General features: G+C 56.7%; 1 protein-coding gene across 1 annotated transcript in view; it reads right to left on the reverse strand.

The window, feature by feature from the left end:
* LOC101411049 (complement C3-like) overlaps positions 1-21,472 on the reverse strand; it is a 31,737-nt gene extending 10,265 nt beyond the window's left edge. The window contains exons 1-27 of the mRNA XM_058281982.1: positions 21,330-21,472; positions 20,343-20,535; positions 19,346-19,508; positions 19,189-19,259; positions 17,496-17,590; positions 17,310-17,392; positions 17,137-17,227; positions 16,616-16,718; positions 16,007-16,133; positions 15,672-15,787; positions 15,424-15,582; positions 14,343-14,552; positions 14,050-14,256; positions 13,590-13,745; positions 12,253-12,382; positions 11,900-11,971; positions 11,506-11,703; positions 9,438-9,546; positions 9,143-9,228; positions 5,943-6,085; positions 5,637-5,849; positions 5,327-5,393; positions 5,147-5,233; positions 4,227-4,430; positions 3,224-3,299; positions 2,760-2,919; positions 996-1,094 (exon numbers count right to left, since the gene is read on the reverse strand). Coding sequence (XP_058137965.1) covers positions 996-1,094; positions 2,760-2,919; positions 3,224-3,299; positions 4,227-4,430; positions 5,147-5,233; positions 5,327-5,393; positions 5,637-5,849; positions 5,943-6,085; positions 9,143-9,228; positions 9,438-9,546; positions 11,506-11,703; positions 11,900-11,971; positions 12,253-12,382; positions 13,590-13,745; positions 14,050-14,256; positions 14,343-14,552; positions 15,424-15,582; positions 15,672-15,787; positions 16,007-16,133; positions 16,616-16,718; positions 17,137-17,227; positions 17,310-17,392; positions 17,496-17,590; positions 19,189-19,259; positions 19,346-19,508; positions 20,343-20,535; positions 21,330-21,403 — 3,492 coding nt within the window. The 5' untranslated portion in view covers positions 21,404-21,472. The remainder of the gene's footprint in view (positions 1-995; positions 1,095-2,759; positions 2,920-3,223; positions 3,300-4,226; positions 4,431-5,146; positions 5,234-5,326; positions 5,394-5,636; positions 5,850-5,942; positions 6,086-9,142; positions 9,229-9,437; positions 9,547-11,505; positions 11,704-11,899; positions 11,972-12,252; positions 12,383-13,589; positions 13,746-14,049; positions 14,257-14,342; positions 14,553-15,423; positions 15,583-15,671; positions 15,788-16,006; positions 16,134-16,615; positions 16,719-17,136; positions 17,228-17,309; positions 17,393-17,495; positions 17,591-19,188; positions 19,260-19,345; positions 19,509-20,342; positions 20,536-21,329) is intronic.
* Positions 21,473-24,788: the final 3,316 nt, after the last annotated feature.

Below are 24,788 nucleotides of genomic sequence, written 5' to 3' on the forward strand. Positions count from 1 at the left end.
CCCTAAATAGAACGCACATGCTAATATGAGCCAGATTCAGCACACCACTGCTTATTCTTTTTTTTTTTTTTGCTTACTCTTCTAATCATCATCATCATCATCATAGCTTGCACTTACCATGTGCTAGTCATATACCCACTTATTTAATCTCAGAGAACCCTATGAGGTCGTTATTATTTTTATCATCATCCCTACTGCATCAAAGACAATACTGTTACCCAGTGAGATGTACTGACTTTGCCAAGACCATCAAGCTAGTTAAGTGGCAGAGCCAGGATCCAAAGCTGGGCCTCTGGAGTAGAGGAAACCACGGTTTGAATTATTGCTGATTTTTGTGATGTAAATACTTCTACTGTGGCAGATTTCAAGCTACCAATGAATGCAGAGTTGGGGAGAGATGTGCAGTAGGAGAGTATTACATATTTCCACTGTAGGGATACAATAGATGCAAATAAATTTGTGAACCTAGCTCATGGTAAAGTAAGAAAAGAGATATTAAGTGGTGAGTTTGTTTTTAATATAATGTGTCCAGCTGTAAATTTATGTAATTTGATTCATAATAATGATTGTGTTTAACAACCAGCTTGCAAAATTCCCGGAAATATAACAATGGGCTCTGGCAAGACGGCTCTAGCACGCCCTTCATTTGTGCCCAAGCAGCACAGTTCCACAACCTGTGCTGTACTCTGTCACAACGTTGCTATGAATGTAAGTATAATAGAAAACAATCTCTGTGCCTGCCCAAATGGCTCTCCTATGCCCAACCCTACTTTTGTAGGAACTGTCTCCCCTGCCTTCCACTCACATGGCCACAGTGGAGGCAGCCATGTTTCCCACTGAGACCGACTTCCTCGCTCCAGCTGACTGGTGCAGAGCTGGTCACCTGACTGAGGCTGAGCCTATCAGAGTCTCTCTCTCTCTCTGGGAAAAAGGAAGTCTCCAGCCTTAGTCTGGGGTGGGAAGGATGTTGGGGACTGAACATGGGGGTCACTTACCCTAACCTGCCCCTCACAGATATCTTTAGCCTCCTGTAGTGCGATGAGAACGAAGGCTGTGAGGACCATGCCTCTCTCCTCAGCATGCTGCAAGCCGCCCTAGAGTAAGCAGGAAGCAAGGATGGGATTACCAGTGTGTTCCCACAAACCCACCAACCCCTGCAGATCCGGGGGTAGGACTGGATCTGTCCACTGTGTCTCCCCCAGGCGGAGCCAAACCCTTTATTTTTTTTTTTTTTAAGATTTATTTATTTATTTAACCCCCCCCCCCATTTGTCTGTTCTCTATGTCTATTTGCTGCGTCTTGTTTCTTTGTCCGCTTTCTGTTGTCATCAGCGGGACAGGAAGTGTGGGCGGCGCCATTCCTGGGCAGGCTGCGCTTTCTTTCCCGCTGGGCGGCTCTCCTTATGGGGTGCACTCCTTGCACGTGGGGCTCCCCTACGCGGGGGACACCCCTGCATGGCAGGGCACTCCTTGCGCACATCAGCACTGCACATGGGCCAGCTCCACACGGGTCAAGGAGGCCCGGGGCTTGAACCGCGGACCTCCCATGTGGTAGGCGGACGCCCTAACCACTGGGCCAAGTCTGTTTCCCCCAAACCCTATTCATTCATTCCTGCATTCATTCATTCTTCAATAGGGGATATGATGGGGGACAAAAACCAGGCACCAACCCTTACCCTCATGGAGCTCTCTGTCTAGTGTGAACCAACCAACTATCTACAGACTGATGAGTGCTATAAGGGAGAGGTGGACCCAGCATTGAGGATAGACAGTGGGAGGGCAAACCCAGCCACAGAGGTCAGTAAAGGAGTCCCTGGGGGGGTTTAGGGCTGAGCCCTGATCTGAATGAAGAGTGAGTAGGAGTCAGCTCTCAGAAACAGCAGGGGTTAGCATGCCAGGCAGCATGTGCAAAGGCCCTGTGGCAGGAATGAACAAGGCTCCTAGGAGTATGGCTGGAGTGTGGAGCTGTAGGAAGGGTGTAAGCCTGGAAACCTGGAAGGTCAGTCCAGAGCAGTTGTTCTCAAAACTGAGCACACATCAGCATCACCTGGGGGAAGTGCGTATATTAAAACTCTGATTCCTGAACCCCAACCCCAGAATTCCTGAATCCGTGGGTCTCTGGATTAGCTAGAGAACATGGATTTCTAACCAGTTCCCAGGTGCTGCTGCTGTTGCTACTGATCCGGGGTCCACGCTTTGAGGAATCACTACTCTAAAGTTCTCTGTTTATTTTAGAGCAAAGGGGAGTCATAGCAGCTTCTAAGCAGTGCCCCAATCAGATTGAAAGAATCACCCCGGCTGCTGCGTCGCCTGAGAACGGACAAGAGTGGGAGGCAGCCAGGAGACTGACCAGGGAGGCCCTGCCAAGTCCCCAGGTGAGGGATAGGGGTGCTTGGACCCAGCAAGGGGTGCCCATGGGAAGGGAGAGGAGATGGTTTTGTGGGGGTTTTTTAAACAAACATCCAGAAGGCAGAATGGGCGGGGCGTGGAAATGGGTTGGATGTGAGATGGGGCCTCCCAGGCAGGGTTCATCTCTCAGAAGGACCCTTGCACTTGGTTTCATAAAATGCTGAATTTCTGAGCAAAGCTCTGCATTTCATTTCGTACTGGGTGCTGCAAGTTTTTGGCTCGCAGGGGAGGAGCGATGCCCCCGGATAGGGAGGACTGAGCAGGGAGGGGTTGGGGGCGTCTTTCCCTCACGCACCCTATGACCCGCAGGGGGCGCTCTCCCCCAGGGGGCCCCGAATCTCTGCTGCTTACAGTCATTGATGGCGTTATCACTCTCCCATCCTCCCGGAAGACCCCGTCCGGGTTCTGCCTCTCCAGGACCAGCCACTTGACAGCCCCACAGAGGACATGGGCGTCTATGGCGATGAGGTTGGCGGCCAGAGCGAAGACCTTGACCACGTACGCGGTTAGCCTAGGGGCGAGCACAGCGAGGCGGGGCGCCGGTGAGCCAATCGGCTCCGGCACCCAGAGAGTGCCACTCGAGCCAGCCAATGGCCGGAGAGGGGCGGGGCCCGGAGGGGCGGGGCCCGGGTGGTTTTCCTTTATCAGCTCCCGGGGCTCCGGACCTAGCAGGGCATGCAGCTGGTGCTCAGTGTGGTCCCTGGGCCAGCCAGCGCCTGACCGCTCGTGGAGGGTCCAGGCTGGTGGCCCACAGGGCTGGCCTGGACCACCCCGGGGCTGGATTCAGAGCTACCTGGGGCTACCTCGGAACTCACCAGGTGCTGGGCGGCGACTTCAGGAAGGCGGCGTACGCGGAGCTGGGCTGTCTGTAGGCCAGCTGCTGGGTGTAGCCTGCAGAGAAGGGGCAGTGTCCCTTGAGGGGATGCTGACAGCAGAGAGTGGCTTCAGAGGAGGGAGGGGCTCAGAGTGGGAACAGGAAATCTATGGGGAGGTGGTAGAAGTTCAGAAAGAAAATTCTGGTAGAGGCATGGGTGTCTCCAGGCAAAGGGAGCTTCAAAAGGGGAGGAGAGGGAGCAATGTGGCTCAAGCAGTTGAGCACCTGCCTCCCAAATGGGAGGTCCCAGGTTCAGTTCCTAGTGCCTCCTGAAGAAGCCAGGCAGATGCAAAAAGCTGGTACAACAAGCAGATGAAACGAGGAGACACAACGAGCAGGGAGCACATGTGGCTCAAGCTGTTGGGCAGTGTTTCCCAGTGCCTCCTAAAGAAGACGAGCAGATACAGCAAGCAGACAGCCAGCAGACAACAAGTGCAAAGAGAGAACAGAAACAACAAACAGACAGACCAGAGAGCCATCTGGGGGAAGATAAAATAAATCAATCTTTTTTAAAAGAGGGGAAGGGGCTCATAAGCAGGGAGGAGAATCAGAAGGGGAGGGCTGAGGAAGCACAGGGGCTTCAGAGAGGGGACAGGGTGCCACCAGGAGCAGGGGGCTCAGAGGAAGGTGGTCTCACAGAGGGGGGTGGGGCTTAGAGAGGGTGTTGAGTTTCAAAGATAAGAGAAAGGGGGTGGGGTTCAGAGAGGAAAGGGGGCCTCAGGGCAGGGGAGGGAGGAGCAGTTTAAAGAGGGGAGGTGTTCTAAGAGAAGAGGCGCTTCACTGAGAGGGAGCAATGGAGGGAGAGAGTGCAGAGAAAGGGTTCCGAGGGGCATGAGGGCTCCAGGGAGGGGATGGGAAGGGTCCCAGGGAAAACACAGCATCGTTCTCCAACAGGGCAAGGACCTCAGAGAGGTGCAGGGTCCCAGGGAAGGCAGGGCACCCACCCTTCTTGATGAGGTCCAAGGCCTCCTGCCGCTTCTCCAGGCCCAACTTGTCCCACTGCTCCGTGTGGTCCAGATAGTGCACGGCGATGACCGTCGGCGTCATGCCAATCATGTTCTGCTCCCCGCAGCCCGAGGGCGTCACGATGAGGTGCTTCAGGCGCTCCCCGTTGATGGCGTCCTCTGCCATCTGGGCCACCGGGGTCCCTGTGCCCGGCAGGAGGATGGCGCTCAGGCCACTGGGGTGAGGGCCAGCCCCCGCCCCCCGTGACCTCTCAGCCTTGGGCCAGCCAGGCCAAGGGGTTCAGAGGGAGCTGGGGGCTGGAGATTGAGGGGGGGGCCCAGTGCGGCTGAATGGCGAGGGGGGTCTGCACTTGGGGGTGGGGAGCTTGAGCTTCCCAGGGGATCCTGGGCACCTGGACCCTTGTTTTACCCCAGTGGTAAAACCGTTCAAGTCACAGGGTCATTAAAACTTATACAGTAATTAATGCTGTTTGCTACGAGAACAGCCTGTAGTATCTCATTTAATCCCTGCAACAATCCTTGGGTGTAGACCCTGCTTCACTTCATATCTCAGAAGAAGAAACCAAAGCATGGAGAGAGGAATTTGCGCAAAGCCTCACAGCTCACAGATTGCAAAGCCTCTTCCCACCCAGGCCTGGGCAGTGAGCTCCAGAAATTCTGCTCTCCTACTGCATTGCTTCTCACTTAAACTTTTTCATCAGTGAAAGCTACTTGCTGGGCTAAGGACTGCCTGGGCCCTTCTATAACGCAGGTGGAGGAGGGACTGTTCCAGCTGCACTGGAGGCGGGAGGTGCAGCCATTAAAGGCCCCAGAATTCGGTGGAACTCAGCTCGCTTTGGGGAGCGCAGTCCCCCCCCGACCTGCCTGCGTCTCAAGGGGTTGGGCCAAGGGGGCTCCACCTTGCACGAGGATCCTGGTCTCCAGCTCCGTGCCCGGGACTTGGTCGCTGAGGTCCAGGGCACGGACCTCCTCTCGCTGCACGCCGTCTGTGGGGTGAGGGGGAGACCGGATGGCACCGGCGCCTCTCACTCCCTGACCCCCATGCCAGCCCCCACCCCCTCGCCTGTGGCCCCACTCACTGCGGCCGAGATGTTCTGGATCCAGCGTGCGAACGGCCACAGTTCTGTTGACTCTTACTCCTTCCGGCTGTGCAGTGACAGGGAGGGCGGGGGGGGGGGGGGGGCGGCATCAGGTGAATGAAAGGACAGACAGACACCAGACAGGTGGTCAGCGGGGCTCTGTTCTGGACACCATTCCCATATGGGCATGGTGGAACCTGGCCCTACCCCCTTCTCTCTGTGCAACAGGAAGCTGGTGACTGAGCCCTTCTGTGCCTCAGCTTGGGTCTCCAAGAAAGGGGGGCCTTCCTTGATGGACAGAAGGACTCACCACGACCCTGAGGGTCTTCTTTACACCGTCGCTCATGTAAGCGTTGTAGACGGCGGCCTTGACCTCCACCTCCTGCAGCCCCACTTTTAGGGGCACGATGACATAAGGCACAGCCAGGGAGGACTTGGCCGGGACCTTCACGATCTGCTGGTGGCGCTTCTTGGCGGTGGCCAGGCTGCAGAAGGCCGGATTGTAGAGCAGCTCCACGCGCACCTGCCCGGGAGCACGGGCGGCAGGTCAGGGGCGTGGGCGCCGGACCCTGCGCCCAAGGACCCGCGCAGGCCTCCGCCGTCCCCGGGGGCCCACCGTGAGTTCGTCCTGCTCGAGGTAGTTGTAGAGGACGGCTCGGATCTCCACCTGCTCGTTGCGCACCACGGAGTAGGGTAACCGCAGGTCGATGAAGAAGTCCTGCATCACCGTGACCTCGTAGGGGTCGGCCACGCAGATCCCTGCCCCGGCGGGGACAGAGGGCCAGCGTCAGGGGCAGGGCGCGCGGGGCAGGGCGCACGCGGGGCAGGGGCTCGCCTGAGCTCCCGCGCTCCCACGGCCTCAGTCACCGCGAGCACCAGCAGCTTCCCCCAACTCCGCCTGGCTTTGTAGAAGGCCAGGGACTGAACGCTGCTGCTGAAGATAAAATCGCCAATGGCGGTGGCCTTGGGGAGTTACTCCTTATTTTCTTTGTAGTTCTCCTCGTAGACGTTAGAGAGGGAGAAGAGAAAGGTAGAAGGGTCCATGCCTGCCCTGTCCAAAAGACACCCTCCAGCCCCACGCGGCCACCGGGCACTTCGTTTGGGGCCAGCACGACCGGGAACCGGATCTGCGCTCAGATAATTTTAGTTAAATTAGATGGAAACTTAAGAATGGGGCCTTTAGTGAGTGTTTTTTAAAAACCACTGGATCGTAGACTTTTAGAGGGTGAATTTTATGATAATATGAATAATCTTGAGTTTTAAAAATACCAATGTTCTCTTCGGTAACTGGAAAACTTTCAAGCATGTTTGGAACAACTTGGGTTGGCAAATCTACTTTTCTATTTGTAAATTTTATGAAATCTGAAACACAAATCAAAGCATTCCTGGTGAAAATTCACCGTCCCAATAGAGATGTGCTGTAAGTGTAAGCTATACACTGATTTCAAAGGTTAATTACAAAAGTATACACTATCTTAGTAAGTTTGAAATGAAAACAATGTTAAATCTTGTAGATGGATTATTGTAATTATTACTGTGATAATGGTTTTGCAAATTTTTCAAAAAGACATCATATTTTCAATATATTGGGTTAGATAAAACATCAAGAAACAGAGAAGTAACTCACCTAAGGCCACACAGCTACGCAGAGTGGGACCTGGGATTTGAACCCAGGTGCATAGACTCGAGGAGCTTAACCCACCTGACATTTTAATTCCTAGTAACTCTGTCTAAAATACCCAAGTCCCATTGGTTATGGTGCAAAAATATTTATCCCGAAGCCCTGTTATTGGATTCCTGAAAGGTGACCTTGGGCAAGTCAGCTTCCTTCTCTGACCTTAGGGTCCTCACTGTAGGATAATAATAGCTCCAGCCTCCTAGGATTGTTGTGAGAATTAAATGAGGTAATAGAGAGAGAGCTTAGAATAGTGCCCCAGGCAGGGTAAGAGAGAGATGGTGGGAAAAGGTGGGGGTAACAACCTCTGGTGTTGAGGGTGTGAGGACGTGGACCCCGCCCCAGGGGCCCTTGGCCACGACCGGTCACATTTTTGGTGTTCACCCCCCCCCCCACCGGCAGGGAAAGCTTCTACTGAGCAGAGGCACAGGACAGCCCCCGGCGCAGAGGATGAGCTGCCCCAGGTGTCAGCCGCGCCGTCAGCTGCACCGATCATTTGGGAAAAAGCTGAGTTTGAGCCCTAGCTCACACTGTACCCCAGAAAACTCCCCGATGGGCTCCACAGTACAAACCAGGGCATCCCCCGGGGGCTCTGATTTACCACCACCACCACCACCACCCCACCCCACCCCCCACCCCCCCCCCCAACCCCAGGTTTGTTTGTTTAAATGTGTGCAGCAGCCCAAGACTTCAGTTCAGAAAAATACGGAAGGAAAAGTGCTTGGTTGTCCGTGGCCTCGCCTGGCCCGGGGGTCTCAGCTGGGGTGAGGGTGGGGTGGCTCTGCCTTCCAGGGGACACTGGCAAAGCCTGGAGGCAGGTGCTTGTCAGCGCTGGGGGTGGGGGAGCCCAGGGAAGCCCCGCGCGAAGCCCGGAGCGGCCCCAGGAGCCCAGCACGCGATGCCCAGGGCTGAGGCCGAGAGGCGCGGCTTAGCGCAGAGCTCAGCGCTCAGGCCCTTCCGGCTCCCCGCGGGTCCTGCTCAAGGGCACGGTCCCACCCAGCAGGTCTGGGGAGGTGGGGGTCAAGATTCTGATTTCCTAACAGATCCCGGATGAGGCCGACGCTACTGGCTCAGGGGCCCGCTTTGAGGAGCCTGTGGCTCTCCATGTGTTTTTCAAGCTGCAGGAAGCTTTATGCTAAAATGAAATCTTACCAGGAACCTCAGTGTATGAGAATGTACAAGAGGTAAAACAGACATGTCCTGATTGGAAACCTGCACGGGGCTCAGAAACCAGCGCCAAGAGGAGCCATGCTGGAGCTTGAGGCAAAAAGGGCACCCAGTGTCCGCGCCGTTTGACCGCGGCCCTCATCCAAGAGAAACTGGCAAACATGGCAATTCAATTGAAAACAAAAAAAGCAGAAAAGCAGATTTAAGAATAGTTTGATGGGATAGCTTTCCTTAGGGCCAGGAAAGTGAAATTATAATCATTTCTTGTTTGGGTATCAATGAAATATTTACACTTAATTCTGTGAGCTTTTTAAATGTTTCACTCTTTTGTAACCACTTTAATATTCTGGACAAAAATTAATTTAAAAATATATATAACCTGTGTAAGGGGCACACACTTTTCCTCTGACCTCAGGTTCCAATTTGTTCTATACGAGGCAAGTCCTTTCTTAAATTTTTCATATTTGGCTCAGAATAGATTTCTCACATCTACTTTGAGTTTTAGAAATATGGCACTAAATGTTATCTACCCGACGCCTGAGGTTTTTGGTGCCCCTTTAGGTTTGGTGCTGCAGGCAAGTGCCTGCCTCTCCTCTCCCCAGTCTCAGCCCGGCCATGAGCCCTCCCCATCTGGCCAGGTGCTCACATGGGCTGTTGGCTGGTGGGGGAACAGGGGTGCAGGCACGAGAGCCCCCCCAGTCCACTTGTCTCCTGTCACACCCCGCCCTGGCGTTTCAATCGGGCATTTCACACCGCCTCCTGGTTTAGCTTTTCTGAGTCGCCTTCCCCATGTCGACACTGCCCCCCAATGGTTTAGTTATTGCAACAGCACCCACTTTAGAGACTGATCCCCCGCAGACCAGCCTCTGGCTCCTCCGTAGTGACCAGGGGACAGATGTGAGCCACCAAGACCGAGGACGGGCTGAGGAAATCCCCGGGGCCCCGGGACCCTCCCCACCACCACCTTGCCTCACCTTTCTTGTCGGACACGCTCACGGCCAGAATCTCCCACGTGGTGATGGAGTCCTTCAAGAATTCGTACTTGATCATCGTTGAGATTCTGGGGGGCAGGGGAGGATTAGGAGAAGACTTCAGTGGGGAGGGCTGGTGGGCAGGGCCCTCAGGGATACAAACGCTGATGTTCCAGGAAGGGAAGGGGGTCGAAGTGCTGGGGTGCCGGCAGATTAAGAGGAGGGGTCTGATGTGAAGGGAAGAGGAACCGGGGGCGATGCTGGCTGGGTGGGTTGAAGTGGGTGCTCCCAGCCATACCCGTTTTTCTCTGGTTCTTTCAACTCTTCTACATTCCACATCCAGCTCTCGGGGAAGTGGCTTCGGGAAATGATGTCGTCTTCTGGGATTAAGTCCTCATCCAGGTCACCTGGTGGGCGACCTGGGGTTAGAACAGACCACCCCCCACACCCTGCCCCCTTTCCACCCCCAGCCCCTGCGGTCCCCGAGGGATTCCTAGCAGCAAAACCCACTCGGGGTCACATTATGACTTTGAAGGATGCAATGCGCTTTTGCTGTCTTTCATAAAAATATCTCTAAAAATTTACATTTTACTTCTGCATTTGTATAAAGGTGAATATGACCCAAACTGGACCATATTCATTTGTTCCCTCTGATTTTCAAAGAAATGCAAACACTTCCATGGGGCCCTGAAATTGTCGTGGGTCCTGGGCCCTGTCCCCTCTGCCTAATGGACACGATGGTGCCGAACACAGCCAGGTAAGCTGAGGCTCACCCAGCCCAGTGGAGGCCACGGAAGAGGTGGTGGCCTCGAAACGTCAGCCTGACACCACTAGCAGACAGACAAAATTGGGCTGAAATAGAAATTATCCCTGGCTGGGCTTTCCTCAAAAATGCCGATTATTACTTCTTGGAGTACTAAAAGAAATAACAATTTTTTTAAAAAATAAGCAGAAATGGTAGGAAGATTTCACTTTGTCTCTGAGTCCCCATATCAACAAAGTAAGTGGAATTCCACAGATGCCAACATGCAACCATACTCTGGAATAATCCATGTCAGTGATTTTAGGATAGTAAATTAGGCAATCCTCTATTCGATTCCCAACAGACTCAGGAAAGTACGTAATGCTGGGGGGTGGGGGGACCTGTGCAAGTAAACCATTTCCTGGTTGATCATGAATTTTTGTTTAAATTCCCAGTAGCCTTCAGACTACCTCTTCTTTGCAAAAGAAAATCTTTTCATTGGGCACAATTACCCGGGGCACCAGGATAGCAATCAACATGTCTAGATTATTATAACTTGCAAAGAGATTAAAGCTAGAGCTGTTTGCCATTCACATTAAAAACCTCTGTCTTTTCTTTTTTCTTCTATTTTAAGGATATTCTCTTTCATTACTTTGCATCATGTAATCGATGAAAAGTAGTTTCCCACAATTTCAAGAGCCACCCACAGTTTTTGCTCACCCAACATCACCAATGAATGGATTTCCAATCCCCCATGAAAACCACAAATGGTACAAAATAAAGATTTCAAGTAATTAGAACCACCGTCAGGGTGATGGTCCCTCCATGTAAAATTACTAAACAGTGAAAGATGGACAGGTTAAAATGAACTGTGATTTTGCTGAGTTGATCTTCGTGAAAGGCTGGGTTCCCGGAAGTGTGTTTTCCAGGCATTCTATTTTGTCGATGTCCATCCTGGCAGAAACGTCTTTCTCTCAGTAAGACACGCTAAAAGGTATTTAATAAATGGCGTGATGGAGCAACACTCACACTCAAAGCCTCTCAGCAAGCGGCAGTGATCACTTTTGTCAACTTTGTCAGTTCCAAATTGCAGTGGAGATCATTCTGGCTTTGGCTAAACTGGGTTTATTAGAGAGAAATTTCTCTTTGCTTTGCTTGATATTCCTTTGGCATGGGCTAGAAAGTTTCAAGTATTTTCGTGTTTTATCTTATCCAAAAATGAATGAAGAAATGAATGAATGAACCTGGTTGGGTAACTCATTGGCTTCGGCACTGCTCTTTGGAAGGCAACATAAATTGGCTTCCTTTGGTAAAAGCGAGCATAGAATCCACATTTCTTAACATGACTAGTGTCACCAGCCCCATCATCTAGAAATCTCCCGATGGCAATGTCAACCCTCGGACTGACTGGGGCTGGGTTAAAAAGATCCTCGCAGTCAGGGGGTGTGCTCCTCCATTGGATGACATCCTTCTCCTCCCCTCACCTGGACGCTCATCTGAAGGCCTCCTCCTCCCTCAGTCAAGGGCGTCCTCCTCTCTCAGACAGGAATGCCCTCCCTCCTCAGAAAGAGCCACCTTCCTCCAGGTCTGACCTCCACCACCCCGGGACCCCACCATCACTCACTTCTGGCCAGGTCCAGGGGACTGTCCCGGGCGTGTTTGAGCCGCTCTTCGGTGATATACTTGCAGCAGTCAAGGAAAGCCTTCTTGCAGTCCGCGTCTTCAACATACCGGACCCGGCGCTCGCACGAGAACTGCATCAGGTTATCCTGCATGCCGCCCTCACAGCACTTGCGGAGCTTCTCGTCCGTGTACTGACCCGCTGTTGGAACAGAGTCCCCCACATCAGACCCTCAGCCAGTGCACCTTGAAGCAGGATAAACTCAGGGCAGACACCAGGGAGAACTTCCCCAAGGCCAGGCGCCCCCCTCCTCCCTCTTTTGCTCTTAAGAGGCCAGGATGGGATCCCGTAGGGGCTCAGGAGTGGGGGGTGTTAGGGGCCAGCGGAGGGCCCTCACCTTTGCCCATCCTCTTCTCCATCAGCTGCACAGAGCGACGTCGGCGGGCGGCTGGCTTCGGGCACTCGAGCTCTGAGGGGCAGGGGCAGCGGGACAAGGCGATCAGGCACCTGCTGCGCGTCCTTGGTTTACTCCTCACAAGGGCCGTGAGGTAGGGGTGTCAGTGCTCCCATTGGGCGGGCGAGGAAACTGAGGCTCAGAGAGGAGAAGTGATTTGCTAGTGGGGGGGGGGGGGACTGAACCCGGGTCCTTCTGACTCCAAGGACCTTCCCTTAACCACTGAGCTCCCTGACCCCGGCGTCAGGCGTCAGAGTCGCTGCCCCTTCTGGGCAGGGCGCGGGCTGCGTCCTCACCTGCCCTCTCGGCAGTCTGCAGGTTCTTGCTGGTCTTGAAGGACAGGCCCGCATCCGTGAAGACACCAGCGTAGTCCTTTCCACTGCCTGGGGTACAGCCGATGTCCGCCTTCTCCACTACATCCCAGATCTGTGGGAGGAGGGGGCCGAGGCTGGGCAAGTCCAGCCAGCGGGGCCGCTGCCAACCCACTGCCTCCCCCGACCAATGCCCCCCCAGAACCTCAACCCAACAGCCCCCTTACCCCAACCACACGCCAGCGCCCCTTCTCCATCTCCACGCCCCTCTTCACACCATTCCTACGCCCACACAGTGACACTCCCATCCTCACCCACTTCCACTGTCACGCCCACCCATCCCTTTCCCAGCCTCGCGCACATTTCCTCCCACAGCTGCATCCCCATTCTCAAATCCTTCCCTCATCCCACTCTCCAGCCCCTCTCCAACCCCAACTTCGGTATCATTCCCAAACACATCCCTACCGTAACTCTGCACCCAACCCATCATCATTCACAAGCTTATCCAGCTCAATTCCAATCCCATTCCCATATTTACGCCCCGTCTATCCCAACCCATTCCCATCTCCATTCCCAACCCATCACCATTCCCAATCCAATTCGAACCCCATTCCCATATTCACCCCCAACACTATCCCAACCCCATTCCCATCTCAATCTGTTTCCAACTGTACCAACTCATTCCCATTGCCACTGTCATTCTTATCCCAACTCTATTCCTATGTCCACCTCCATTGCTAAGTGTATGCTCATGTCCATTCTCACCCCAGTCCCAACCCCATTTCTAATTATCTCCATTTCCCCTCTAATCTCATTGCATTCCTATTCTCATTCCCAAACCTACTCCAACTCACCTTATCATCATTCCCAACCCTATTCTCATGTCTACTCCCAAGTCCATCCCAACCCCATTTCCATCTCCACTCCTAACACTCTCCCAACCCCTTTCCCATTTCTTCTCTCAATGCTATCCCAAACTCCTTCCTGTCTGCATCTCCATTCCGGACTCCATTCCAATCTCCATTTCCACCCCTATCCCAACTCCACTCCTAACCCTATGTCCATTCCCCCTCTAATCCCATTGCAATCCTATCCTCATTCCCAAAACCACTCCAACTCATCTCATCCCCATCCCCGTCTTCAGGCTGCCCACCCTGGGCAACTCCACAATATGCTGCTCTTGGTGTTGCAATTGTGCAATAAGGGAAACCGCCCACTCCCATGACCTCCCAACTTTAAGCCTTGTCCATGTGCATTCCCATCTTCAACCCCATCCCATGGCCACCCATGGTCTCCCCAACCTCAGCCAACAGGGTGCTCACCTTGCTCTGTGTTATCCTGTTCTTCTTACTCAACACAAACACGCCCTTGTCCACGGCCACCAGCCCCACGCGGGCCCCAAAGTCACCTTCTATCTTGAGGGCCATCTGCCTCCTTGGTAAACGCCTCTCTTCCTTTCCAGCACTTTTCACCACCAACTGTGGGGACAATGGGAGTCACGAGGGAGAAGTCAGCCCTGGGAGGCCCCGGCCTCAGGCAGCCAAGGGCAGAGGAGGTCCTGGACTGGCCGAAAGCAAGAGAAAAGTGGAGACGCAAGAGAGAGAGATGGGCAGGGATAACAAGAGCAGCAGCGTCAGAGAGAAAGGCAAAGAGAGAATGAAACAAGGGAAGGAGAGAGAGATACACCAGTTCAGCGGGTTGGAGAGAGGCAGAGGCTGAGGGAGAGAGAGAAGAAGAGGCTGAGATGCCCGAGACGGGCACAGAGCGATCCGGGGAGCTCACCGTGCCCACACACGAGTCCTTGACGTCCACCCACACGGAGTCGGCCACCACCTCCCTCTGACCTTTGCTGCCCATCATTGTGTAATAGGCCACCAGGCGGAAGGAAGGGATGAAATCCGGGGTGATGGTCAAGGGCAGAACCACCAGGTCTTGGCCTGGCCTTCGCACCTGGCGTCTTGCCCTCAACAGCTTCCCCTTGTTCATGATCTGGGGGGGGCAGAGAAGACGGGAGGGGTCTGGATGGTGCTGGAGAAGCGGGGAGGAGGGGCCGGGGGCTGTGGAGGGCCACGGACCAGGTAGGTGTAGTAGCGGATCCTGGCGTCCAGACCAGCGTCGACTCGCAGGTGGAAGTTGACGTTGAGGGTGTCCCCGGGCCTGAGTTCCGTGCGGGACATGGAGAGGTGCAGGTAGTTGTTGGAGTTTCCCTGCGTGCTGTAGGGGAGCGCCTGCATGGTGCTGCTGGCCTGCCGCGCCTCCGGGATGCCCTGCTTCTTCGTGCGCACCTGGGCAGGGGAGAGGGATGCCCGCTGAGCTGGGCTGCCGGGGGGCCCCAACGATGCCCACGTCCTAATCCCCGGGAGCTGGACATATGGAAGCTGCCGTGGCAAAAGGGGCTTTGCAGATGCGATTAAAGGGAGCATCATGAGATGGGGAGATTATCCTGGATAGCCCAGGGGGGCTAATATCATCACCAGGGTCCTTAGAGGAGGAAGGCAGGAGAAGCAGAGAGATTTGAAGACGCTGTGCTGAGGGCTTAGGAGATGGGCCAAGGGGCCCTGAGCTGAGGAATGCGGGGTGGCCTCTAGAGGCTGGAAAAAGCAAAGAAACAGATTCTCCCCTACAGCCTGGAACGTAGCCCTGCTGACACCTGGATTTTAGCCCAGGGAGACGGATTTTGGACTTCGACCTTCAGAGCTCTAAGAACAGAAAACGTCATGCAAATCATTGGCCCCTGTCTGTGAACTTCAGAGCCCCTCCTGGCAAGATTCAGACTCCCCTCCCCAAAGGATAAACCTGCTGGTGAGACCATCTCCGTGCAAACGGAAAGACAGGGATGAGGAAGAGGCCTGATTATGTAAATGTGAACCGCTCTGAGCAGATGGCAGGACCCCTTTCTGCAAATATAAGGAGCCCATTATGCAAATGCAGAGCCCCGGTATGCAGATGACAAGCCTCCTCCATGCAAAAGGCAGGAACACCCCTTGAAAATGGAGAGCATCTCTGTGTAACGGGCAGGACCCCCTATGCGCTAGACCGGACCCTGCTATGCAAATGCACCTCTTTTTGCAAATGTCAGGACCACACCGTGCAAATAAAGGGCCCCTCCGGCCTCCCGAGTGCGGCGGCGGGGAGCCCCGAGGCTGGCCGACGCACCGTGATGCTCAGCGGCTGCCGCGAGTTGGGAGTGTTGACTGTCAGCTTGGCCACCCCATCGTCCTGAGTTAAAGACTCCACGGAGTCTGTGTCTCTGTTTCCCTGGGTCACCACGGGGACCCGGCCGGCCGGAGAGCCGTCGGGGTTGGTCACGAACACCTGGGGGGGAAGGGCAGGTGGAGGGGTTCAGCGGCTCAGGGAACTCGGGTAGGGGGTGCGCGGCGCCGGAGCCCCGCCGTGGGTCTCACCATGAGGTCGAAGGGCATGGCTGGCTTGAAGTACTTGGGCGTCTTGGTGAAGTGGATCTGGTAGGGGGAGGTCACGATGGGGATCCCGCTGCGCTCCGCCTCCACCATGTCGCTGCCTGAAGGGGCCGGCCATGAGGGTCAGGCTGGACCACAGTTATCCTGGGCTTCCACCCTCAGGCTGGCCCTTCCTCCCCCCTTCACCGGGCCACCCCCTCGGACCAGACCAGCCCACTCAGAACAGGCTTTCTCATCGCACAGGACCTCCCCTCTCAGTCTGGACCACAAGGTGTCATTGGGCCTCCAACCTCAGACCGGGCCTCCTCCTTCGGGCTCACCTGAGTGCAGGATGACGGTGACAGACACGTACAGCGACTTCCCAACCAGGGCGTCGGCTCGGGAGGGCTGCACGCCCTCGAGAAGGACCTGTCGGGGCAGCACGGCCTCCCCGGTGCCGTCCTCAATCTGGGGGAGAAGAGGAGGGGTCAGAAAAGGGAGGGGCCCAGCGGAAGAGGGGCTTGGACAGGGGAGGGGTTGAGGGAGAGGGAGAGCTTCTTAGAGGGGAAAGTGAACTCAGCCGGAAGGGGTCGCTAGGCAGGGGAGGGGCTCAGGCAGGAGGGGAAGAATCAGAGGGAGGGGCTCAGAGGGGGCGGGGCTCGGCGGGAGAGGGGCTCGGGCGTGGGGCCCCGAGAGCGAGAGCCGGAGAGGGTCTCAGAGGGGGACAGGGAAGCCGGAGAGGGGAGGGGTCTCCAGGCAGGGGAGGGACTCGGGAAGGGGAGGGGCTGGGCGGGGAGGAGCGCAGGGAGAGGGAGGGGATCAGAGAGGGGTAGGGGCTCCGAGGGGGAAGTGAATTCGGGGGAGAGGCGCCCCCAGGGGGAGGAGCCTCCGAGGGGGAGGCGCTGCGGGGGCGCTCGGACGCGGGAGGAGCTCTGGGGCCCGTCCCGTACCACCACGCGGGAGAGGGACTGGGACAGCGAGATCCGCTGGTCGCCGTCCTGCACGCCGAAGATGACGAAGGCCGTCCCGTCCACGTTCTTCCCGTAGAGGAACCTGCGGGGGACGCGCCTCAGCTCCTCCCTGGAGCGCTGCCCACTGCCTCCAGCCGGGCGAGGACCCAGAGCCCCGGGACCTCGCGTGGCCCCGCCCCGGCCCTCACCTGGCCCCGCCCCCGTCCCTCACCTGGCCCCGCCCTGGGGCCTCACCTGGCCCCGCCCCCGGACCTCGCCTGGCCCCGCCCTGGGGCCTCACCTGGCCCTGCCCCGGACCTCACCTGGCCCCGCCCTGGGGCCTCACCTGGCCTCGCTCTGCCCCGGACCTCGCCTGGCCCCGCCCCGGGAACTCGCGTGGCCCCGACCTGGCCCCGGACATCACCTGGCCCCGCCCCCAGGACCTCACCTGGCCCCGCCCCCGGACCTCACCTGGCCCCGCCCCGCCCCAGACCTCACCTGGCCCCGCCCCCGGACCTCACCTGGCTGTGATGATGACCTCCAGGCCCTTCGGGTCGTCGACGTAGTAGAATTTCTCCGTAGGCTCCACCTGGACCTCGAAACTGGGCAGCACTGCGGGGAGGGACGGCGTCGGCTGGGGGCGGCCGCTGGGCCCGCGCTCCGGGGACCCCCGCCCGAGCGCCTCCGCTCTTACCGTACTCCTTCACCTCAAACTCGGAGGAGAAGACCTGCTGCGGAGAATCGTCGTAGTGGGCTAGGATCTTCCACTGCCCGAGACTGCGGGGAAGGCCGGGTGAGCCGCCCAGCCGGGCCCCCAGCCCCCCACCCCCGCCGCGGGGATCGCGCGGCCGGCGAACCCCTCTCGGGGGACCTCACGTACTTGACCAGCTCCGGAATGTTCCAGGACAAGGACAAGATGCCTAAGTAGGTTTGAGAAGACTGGGAGTCCCGCTTGATGGCCACGCCGTCGGGGGTCTGTGGGAGACACAGAGGCGGGTCAGATGAAGGGGCTCTGGGTGCCTGCGCCCACTGGGCAGGGGGAGAGCAGGAGGCCACCTCACTGGCCCGGTTCAAATCCCCACTGTGTCTCCCACTAGCTGTGTGGCCTCCAGCCAGTTCCTTCACCTCTCTGTGCTCAATCCGCCTGTGCATAAAAAGCAGATAACAGCAGCAGCTACCTCATTGGCTTCGTACAGAGGTGTAAGCCTGAGCTCAGCATCACCAGTGCCTCCACGGCTAACAACATTAACTGGCATTTATTACGCTAAGCGTTTGACTGGAATGAACCACAGGTAATTGCCTTGTTCTTCTTTCCTACAAGAATGGCAACCTCGTATGATTTCATTATTTGCCAAGAGTGAAGTGTCAGGAGACATCACACAAAAACGCTGGTTGTCGTTGGAAATGGGGCAGTTCTGTGGGTGAAGCAGGGGTCTTGGCTCACAGCAGGGCGCCGGCTGTGCCTTAGAGGAGGTGGGTGCCCTCCCTTCCCCGCAGACCCCGCCTCTCCCTACAGCAGCTCTCCGCCTTCACGTGGTGACTTGTCTCCTCTGTGACTAGGCACGATCTCCCTAAAAGTTCAGTCCTACGGGAGGCAATACCCACTCTCCCTTTCCTTCTCCCTCCCTCCTTCCTCCTCCCTCCCTCCCTTCCTCGGGAAAGTTTTTCTTGAGCCCTACTATGTGCTGATTTTGGGAGATACAGCAAATCCCTTCCTCTGCGGCAATTGCGTTGGAAGGGAGGCATTTAACAAACGTGCATCCAATTCCCATGACGCTGAAGGGAGATGCTAGGGGGAGAGTTAGAGTGGGAAGTGTGTGTGTGTGTGTGTGTGTGTGGAGAGAGAGCCTGAAGGGAGGGGTGATATTTTACAGGGTGGCCTGGGGGGCCCTCACTATAAAGCGGGGATATTGCTGACTTTGGAGCGGAGAACTGAAGAGGTGAGGGAGTGAGCTGTGGAAGTAATTGGAGGACGAGGGTTGCAGACAGAGAGAAGCAGTGCAGAGGCCCTGAGGCAGGACAGCGGTTGGTGAGGTGGCGGGTCAGCAGGGAGGCCTGTGTGGCTGGGCCCAAGTGAGTGAGGGGGAAAGCAGGAGGAGGGGAGGTCAGGGGAGGGGCAGAGGCAGGTCACGCAGGGCCGGGTGGGCTGCCAGGAGGATTTTCCCCCCAGGAGGTGTGCCCTGGAGGGCTGCGAGCAGACTCGGGGGCTCGAGCCCGCCCTCTGGCGGCTGCCAGGAGGACCGCCCCCCTCGAGTTATTTTCTGCCGTACCCCCAACTTAAGGGGAGCAAAGGGCGGCTCAGGAGGGCCAAGTGACCTGTCCAGAGTCCCACAGTCACCAGGAGCTTGTCGGCAGCCGGAATCCAGGCGCCAGCCCCGCCGCCCACGACTCCCGGGGCTCGGACCGCCTCGACGCCTCTCTCTCTGGTTCTGTCCCTGCCCACCTCGTGGGGCCGCCGAGCCTGGCCCCGTGTCTCCTCCTGGGGGTCAGCGCCCCCCCCCCCGTCTCCCTCTGCCTCTTTGCTCTGCCTGATCTCTTTCCCGGGGGTCCCTGGGGCCCCAGCTGCCCGGTACCTCGATGGTGATGACGACGGTCCGGCGGACGGGCAGCAGGTTTTGGTCCAAGGAGAAGACCCGGTAGAGGACTGGGGGGGGCGTGGAAGGACGAGTGAGGCCCTGCCGGGCCCGCCCCTCCCACGCCCCCGCCCGCCCCAGCCCCCGCGGCCCTTGCCTGTGGAGCCGGGGGTGTAGATGGGCTTGTCCGTCTGGATGAAGAGGTAGCCGGTCTGAAGGCTCACCAGCACCACGTGCTGCACCTGCGTGCCGCCGAAGGCCGCCTGCACCACCACGTACGTCTTCCCCTTACCAATCCTGAGCTCGTTGCTGACCGGGATCTAGGCAAGGCCAAGGGCATCCTCTGGCGTCTGCTCAGGGCTCCACACCGTGGTCCAGCCTCCAGACCCTCCCCTGCCCCTCATCCCTGCAGAGCCTGCCCAGCGCGCCTGAGCGCAAAGGTGGGGATAGCGGGGGTGGGGCAGAGGGGCAGGGGCTCGAGCGGGGAGGGTCACGGGGGGGGGGGGGGGTGAGGACCCTCAGGAGGGGGAGGGGTTTTCCAAGAAGGAAGAACTCAGAGAGGGGGGAGGGGGCTTTGAGGGGAAGGGGCTCAGATGAGGGGGTCTCAGAGGGAGAGTGGGGTCACAGGGAAGAAGGGGGGAGAGGGAGAGGGGCTCAGAAAGGGGGAGGGACTTAGAGAGCTGAGGGGCTTAGGGGGAGGGGCTTAAAAGGGGGAAGGGACTTAGAGAGCTGAGGGGCGGGGAGGGGGAGGGTCTAAGAAACAGGGAGCGGACTTAGAGAGGTGAGGGGCTCAGGGGGGCTAGGGACTCAAACAGGGAGGGGACTTAGAGAGGTGAGGGGCTCAGGGGGGCTAGGGACTCAAACAGGGAGGGGACTTAGAGAGGTGAGGGGGCTTGGGGGAGGGGCTCAGAAAGGGGGAGGGGACTTAGAGAGCTGAGGGGCTCAGGGGGGAGGGGCTCGGGGGGAGGGGCTCAGGGGGGAGGGGCTCAGGGGGAGGGGCTCGGGGGAGGGGCTCAGGGGTAGGGGCTCGGGGGAGGGGCTCAGGGGGAGGGGCTTAAAAGGGGGAAGGGACTTAGAGAGCTGAGGGGCTCAGGGGGGAGGGGCTCGGGGGGAGGGGCTCTGGGCGTGGGAGGCCGGCGCCATTCTGTGCCCACCTTGACGGTGACGGTGCTCAGGTGGCCGTTGGCGTCGGTCAGCACCGTGTTCTCGCTGGACAGCACCTGCCTCTTGCCGGGGAAGTCGTGCACCGTGACGGTGACGGGAACGTTGCCCTGCACCTCGTGCGCCTCCAGCACCACCATCTCCTCGTTCTCCAGCCGCAGGACGTTGGGGGTGATCATGGAGTACCTGCCGGAGCGGGGCACAGGGCGGCGCCGTCACCCCGGGGCGCCCACGCGCCAAGGCTCTCCGGGGTCAGCGGCGGCCAGTCCTGCTCGGGGGCGCTTGGACCCAGCCTGGTCCTGGCGAGGCGCCAGTGGCCGCCCGGGGCGCCAGCGCCAGCCCGAGGGCTGCGCTCCTCCCTGGGAACCGCCGCCGCCTCGCCCCCACGGGCAGGGCACCCCGACCCCCACCCTCACCCAGCCCTGCCTGGGCCCTGAACAACTGGATCTCGCCAGACCCGCAACCTCAAAGCCAGAACCTGCACCCCCCCCAAAGTCTCTAGACTTTCACACGCACCCCCAAATCTCTGAACACCCCAAGCCTAAGCCTCTAACGCTCTGGTCCTCTGCATATCCGCATCCACACACCCCAAGCCCTCGTAAACCTGAAGCCCCAAACCCCAAACCTACAAACAGGAAACCCTGGAAGTGCAAACTCCCAAATCCTTTGAAGTCCAAACCGAAAAACCCCTAAACCCACAAATCACCCCAGCCACACGCTCAGCTCAACCTCGCGCCTGCCCCAACCCCAAACCCGGAAACACCCGGAGCCCCCTTCTGTGAACATCCAACCCGGACAGCCCCACCCCACAATTCCTGAATTCCACCGACAGCCCAGATTTGTAAAGATCCCAACCCACTGACCCCTGAACCCGCAGGCACCCAAGCGCCCTCTGAATTCCGCAGGAGCCTGTCCCCGCAGGTGCCTGCTCCCAGCCCAGGGGCAGCCTTTTTGGGGGGAGGATCGTCGTGACGACTCACATAGGGTCCGCCAGGGCCAGGGGCATGCTGGTCAGCAGCAGCAGCAGCAGGCTGGACCCTGCGGCAGGTCCCATGGTGCAGGGAACGTGGAGGGACGGAGGGACGGAGGGACAGAGGGAGAGGACAGGGGGAGTGAGCAGAGGCCGCTGGAGGCTGCTTTTTATCTGGCTCCCGCCTCCCCCTCCTCCTCTGGCCTCTTCCCTCCCTGGCACTGCCCCAGATTTCTCAATACCATTTCCTAACCATTTTTGATCCATGGAGCCAGGAGCCCAAGGTCACGTCCCTGTCCCTCAGGAGCAGCCCTTCCCCCATGCCCTGGCCATCCTCAGGTCAGGCCCAGCCTGTGAACGGGGACTTTCACCTGTTGTCTCCACCTGATGGGAGAGGAACACTGAGGCCCAGCGAGGGCGCCTCTCGATAGCCGAGCTTGAAGCCCATTCTGCTTTTGGCCCATGCATTTATTCATCCAAAACTTCCTACAGGTCCACGTGTGTGCTGGAAGCTAGAGCCCCAGAGGAACCCAAGGCCTCACTTCCTGAAGCTTTCACGTTGGAGGTGAGAGGATGGGAAGGGCGGGGATGAAGCTTAGCAGAGACACTCTTGGCCCATGGAGTGTCTTCCCCAGTGGAGGAGAACTCTGCTTCTTGGTGGTTCAGGAGAGGCTTCATGGAAGAGGAGTCATTTAAGTTGGGTTTTAAAGGATGTGTAAGAGTTCGTTATCCAGATAAAGATGTTTTCTATGCAAAGAGGGGTCTGGAGCTCCCTTCACCCAACTGTCATAATGCCAAGTAACAACTGAGGTTTAAAAAGTCTTTATTAAGCCCCATTTCTAGCCTCTGGACTGTTGCACATCAACTTCCTCTTAGAATATTATTACTGGGGTGCCAATGTGGCTCAGCAGTTGAGTGCTGGCTTTCCACATACAAGGTCCTGGGTTTAATCCCCAGTTCTGGTCCTTTAAATATATATATAATATAATAATAATAATCTATGATTATTATTTTAAATTGTATTTATTTTGTGTATATGAATTGGTAACACATGGTTCAAAATCTAAAAGGTACAAATGGGCATACAGGAAAAAATCATCTTTTCCCCACCCCTGTTGCCAGCCAGCCATTTAGCTCACCCAGATGTGACCCTGTGGCTGAATCTTGTATTTCTTTCTAGATATATCTTATGCATTCAAGAGCATACCCATGTTAGCGTACTCCACACACCATTCTTCCTGGTTTCCTAATTTGCATCTTGCTTTTCCAGACAATATGTCTTGGAGATTTTCCTTAACCTTACACAGAAAACTTCTTTACTATGTCCACAAAACTGCCTAGTCTTATGTTGTGGGAAAGTCACGTGTCTCCTGTAGACAGCCTCTGTGACTGCAAGCTTTGTGCCTTGCAGTGAGTAACTTTGTCCTGCTGTTTTCCAGCTCTGACCCGCAAGAGCTGTGACCTTTGGGCAAGTCACTGACAAGCCATTCTGTGCGTGCATTCCCTCATCTGCAAAACGGGGGTTGCAACAGCTCCTCTACTTCATAGTGCTGCTCTGAGGACTAAAGGAGTTAATTTGGGTAAACTTTTCCCCGGGTCAGAGTGGGCTATAGCTGCTGATTGCTGCCTTCAGCGTTAGTAATGTAATTTTGCAAATGTGCAAGTGTGTAAGTAGGCCTGCCAAGTCAGCGTCTACATACATTAGTGATCTTGCTACATATGCTACATATTGCTGAATTCCCCTCACCTGAGTTGTATCAATTTACACAACCACCGGCACTGGGTGAAATGATTTCTCCACTGCCTCAAACCAGAGCATGTTGACAAACTTTTGGGTTTTCGCCAGCCCCAGGGGTGAAAACTGGTAGCTCAGGGTCGTTTAAATTTGCATTTCTCTGATTCCAAGCAAGATTGAGCATCTGGCGGGGAGGTGGTGAAGTCCCGTAAGAGGTGAATGGTTAAGGCCACGGATTGGCGTGGGGTGAGGGTCCTGGTCCCTGGGGGCTGGCTTCCAGAACTCCACGGCAGGGGTTAAAGGGGGAGCTTGCTCTGATTTCCTGTAAGTGACACTGTGCCCAGAAGAGGAGGGTTGGGGGGGGGGGTGGAGAAGCAGAACAAACCTGGCTCTGTTGGCTGGGGTTGCAACATCGTTTCTTTGAAAGTGGAAAGGGGAGGGAGGGTGCAGGCACCTGATTTCCCCACACACATACTAAATCCACCTTCATCTTCGGCATCTTGGGTAGAGGCGCCTGCTGGGATCTCCCAATCACTTTCCTCTATTGTCCTCCAACCCCTACCCAAACCACCCCATTTCCTGGTTGTTAGAAAGAAAGCTGTACCTGTAAGAAAACAAAAGCTCACTCGATTGTGGAGGAGAAAAGAATTTTATCAAGGATCTTGCAAGAAAGGGGCATGAGCTGGATAAACTGGCGGGCCGCCAAACAGCAAGAAACACTGACCTTTATACCCTAAACCTCACACGCAGGTCCCGCCCCTGTGCCCCATTGACTGGGTACTTCAGGGGTTACAGCCAATCCGAATTGTCTAACTGATTACCACAGTTCCGGCTCTCAGGCCTGGTTCCCGCGTTCCCTACACTCCCACGGGCTGGGGGGAGCTCAGGCCACTTTCATTCCTGGCCCGCTTGCCAAAACTGGAGCCCTTTTCACTGTTGGCCCCGCCCCCACTTCTCACCATTGGCCCTTCTCGCTTTGACCCCGCCCCCAGCACCCACCATTGGCCTTCCTCGCTTTGGCCCCACCCACACTTCTCACCATTCCCCGCCCCCCTCGTTTTGGCGCCACTTTTCAAATTCCTGGCGCGCCCAAGCCCCTAGAACCCCGTTCCCTCCTTCCTGGAACGGCAGAGCCGGCTCTGGCTTCCCCTTTGTGAACATTAAACTCAACCCTTTTCTGCACTGGTGTTAGGATTGTATCATGTCAAAACCCACGATGTGGCCTTTCTCATTGCAGCCCTGGCTAACCGAGAGGGGTTGTGGTACCAGCAAGTGGGGTGCTGCTATTACAAACACTCAAACACGTGGATGCGGCTTTGGAGTTTGGTAACGGGTAGAGGCTGGAAGAATTTTGAAGTGCCTGATAGGAAAGGTCTAGCTTAGCCCCACCCCACCCGGGGCGCGATCCCGTGCGGAGCCAGCCCTGGCCGCGCCCCGTCGGTGGAGACCCGGGGAGGCTCCCCCGGCGCCCACAGGACCAGACGAGGTGGGGGGGGGGGGTGGCGGGGGTGCTCCAGGTCTGAGGGGCTCTGACCGGCGTCCTTGAGGAAACTGAGGACCAGGTCCTGAGGCTACATCGAGGCGTGGCAGTAAGACAAAAGAAAATGAAGTAGACGACTGAGAAAAAAGAAAAACAGGTAAAAAAAAAAAAAACTAAAATGTCACATACAGGTAAAGATTTTAATGTAACAGAGCATGACAGGTTAATTGATAGGGTTTCCCATTCCACATTCG

This window comes from Dasypus novemcinctus, chromosome 19, assembly GCF_030445035.2.
Source record: "Dasypus novemcinctus isolate mDasNov1 chromosome 19, mDasNov1.1.hap2, whole genome shotgun sequence".
Lineage (NCBI taxonomy): Eukaryota > Metazoa > Chordata > Mammalia > Cingulata > Dasypodidae > Dasypus > Dasypus novemcinctus.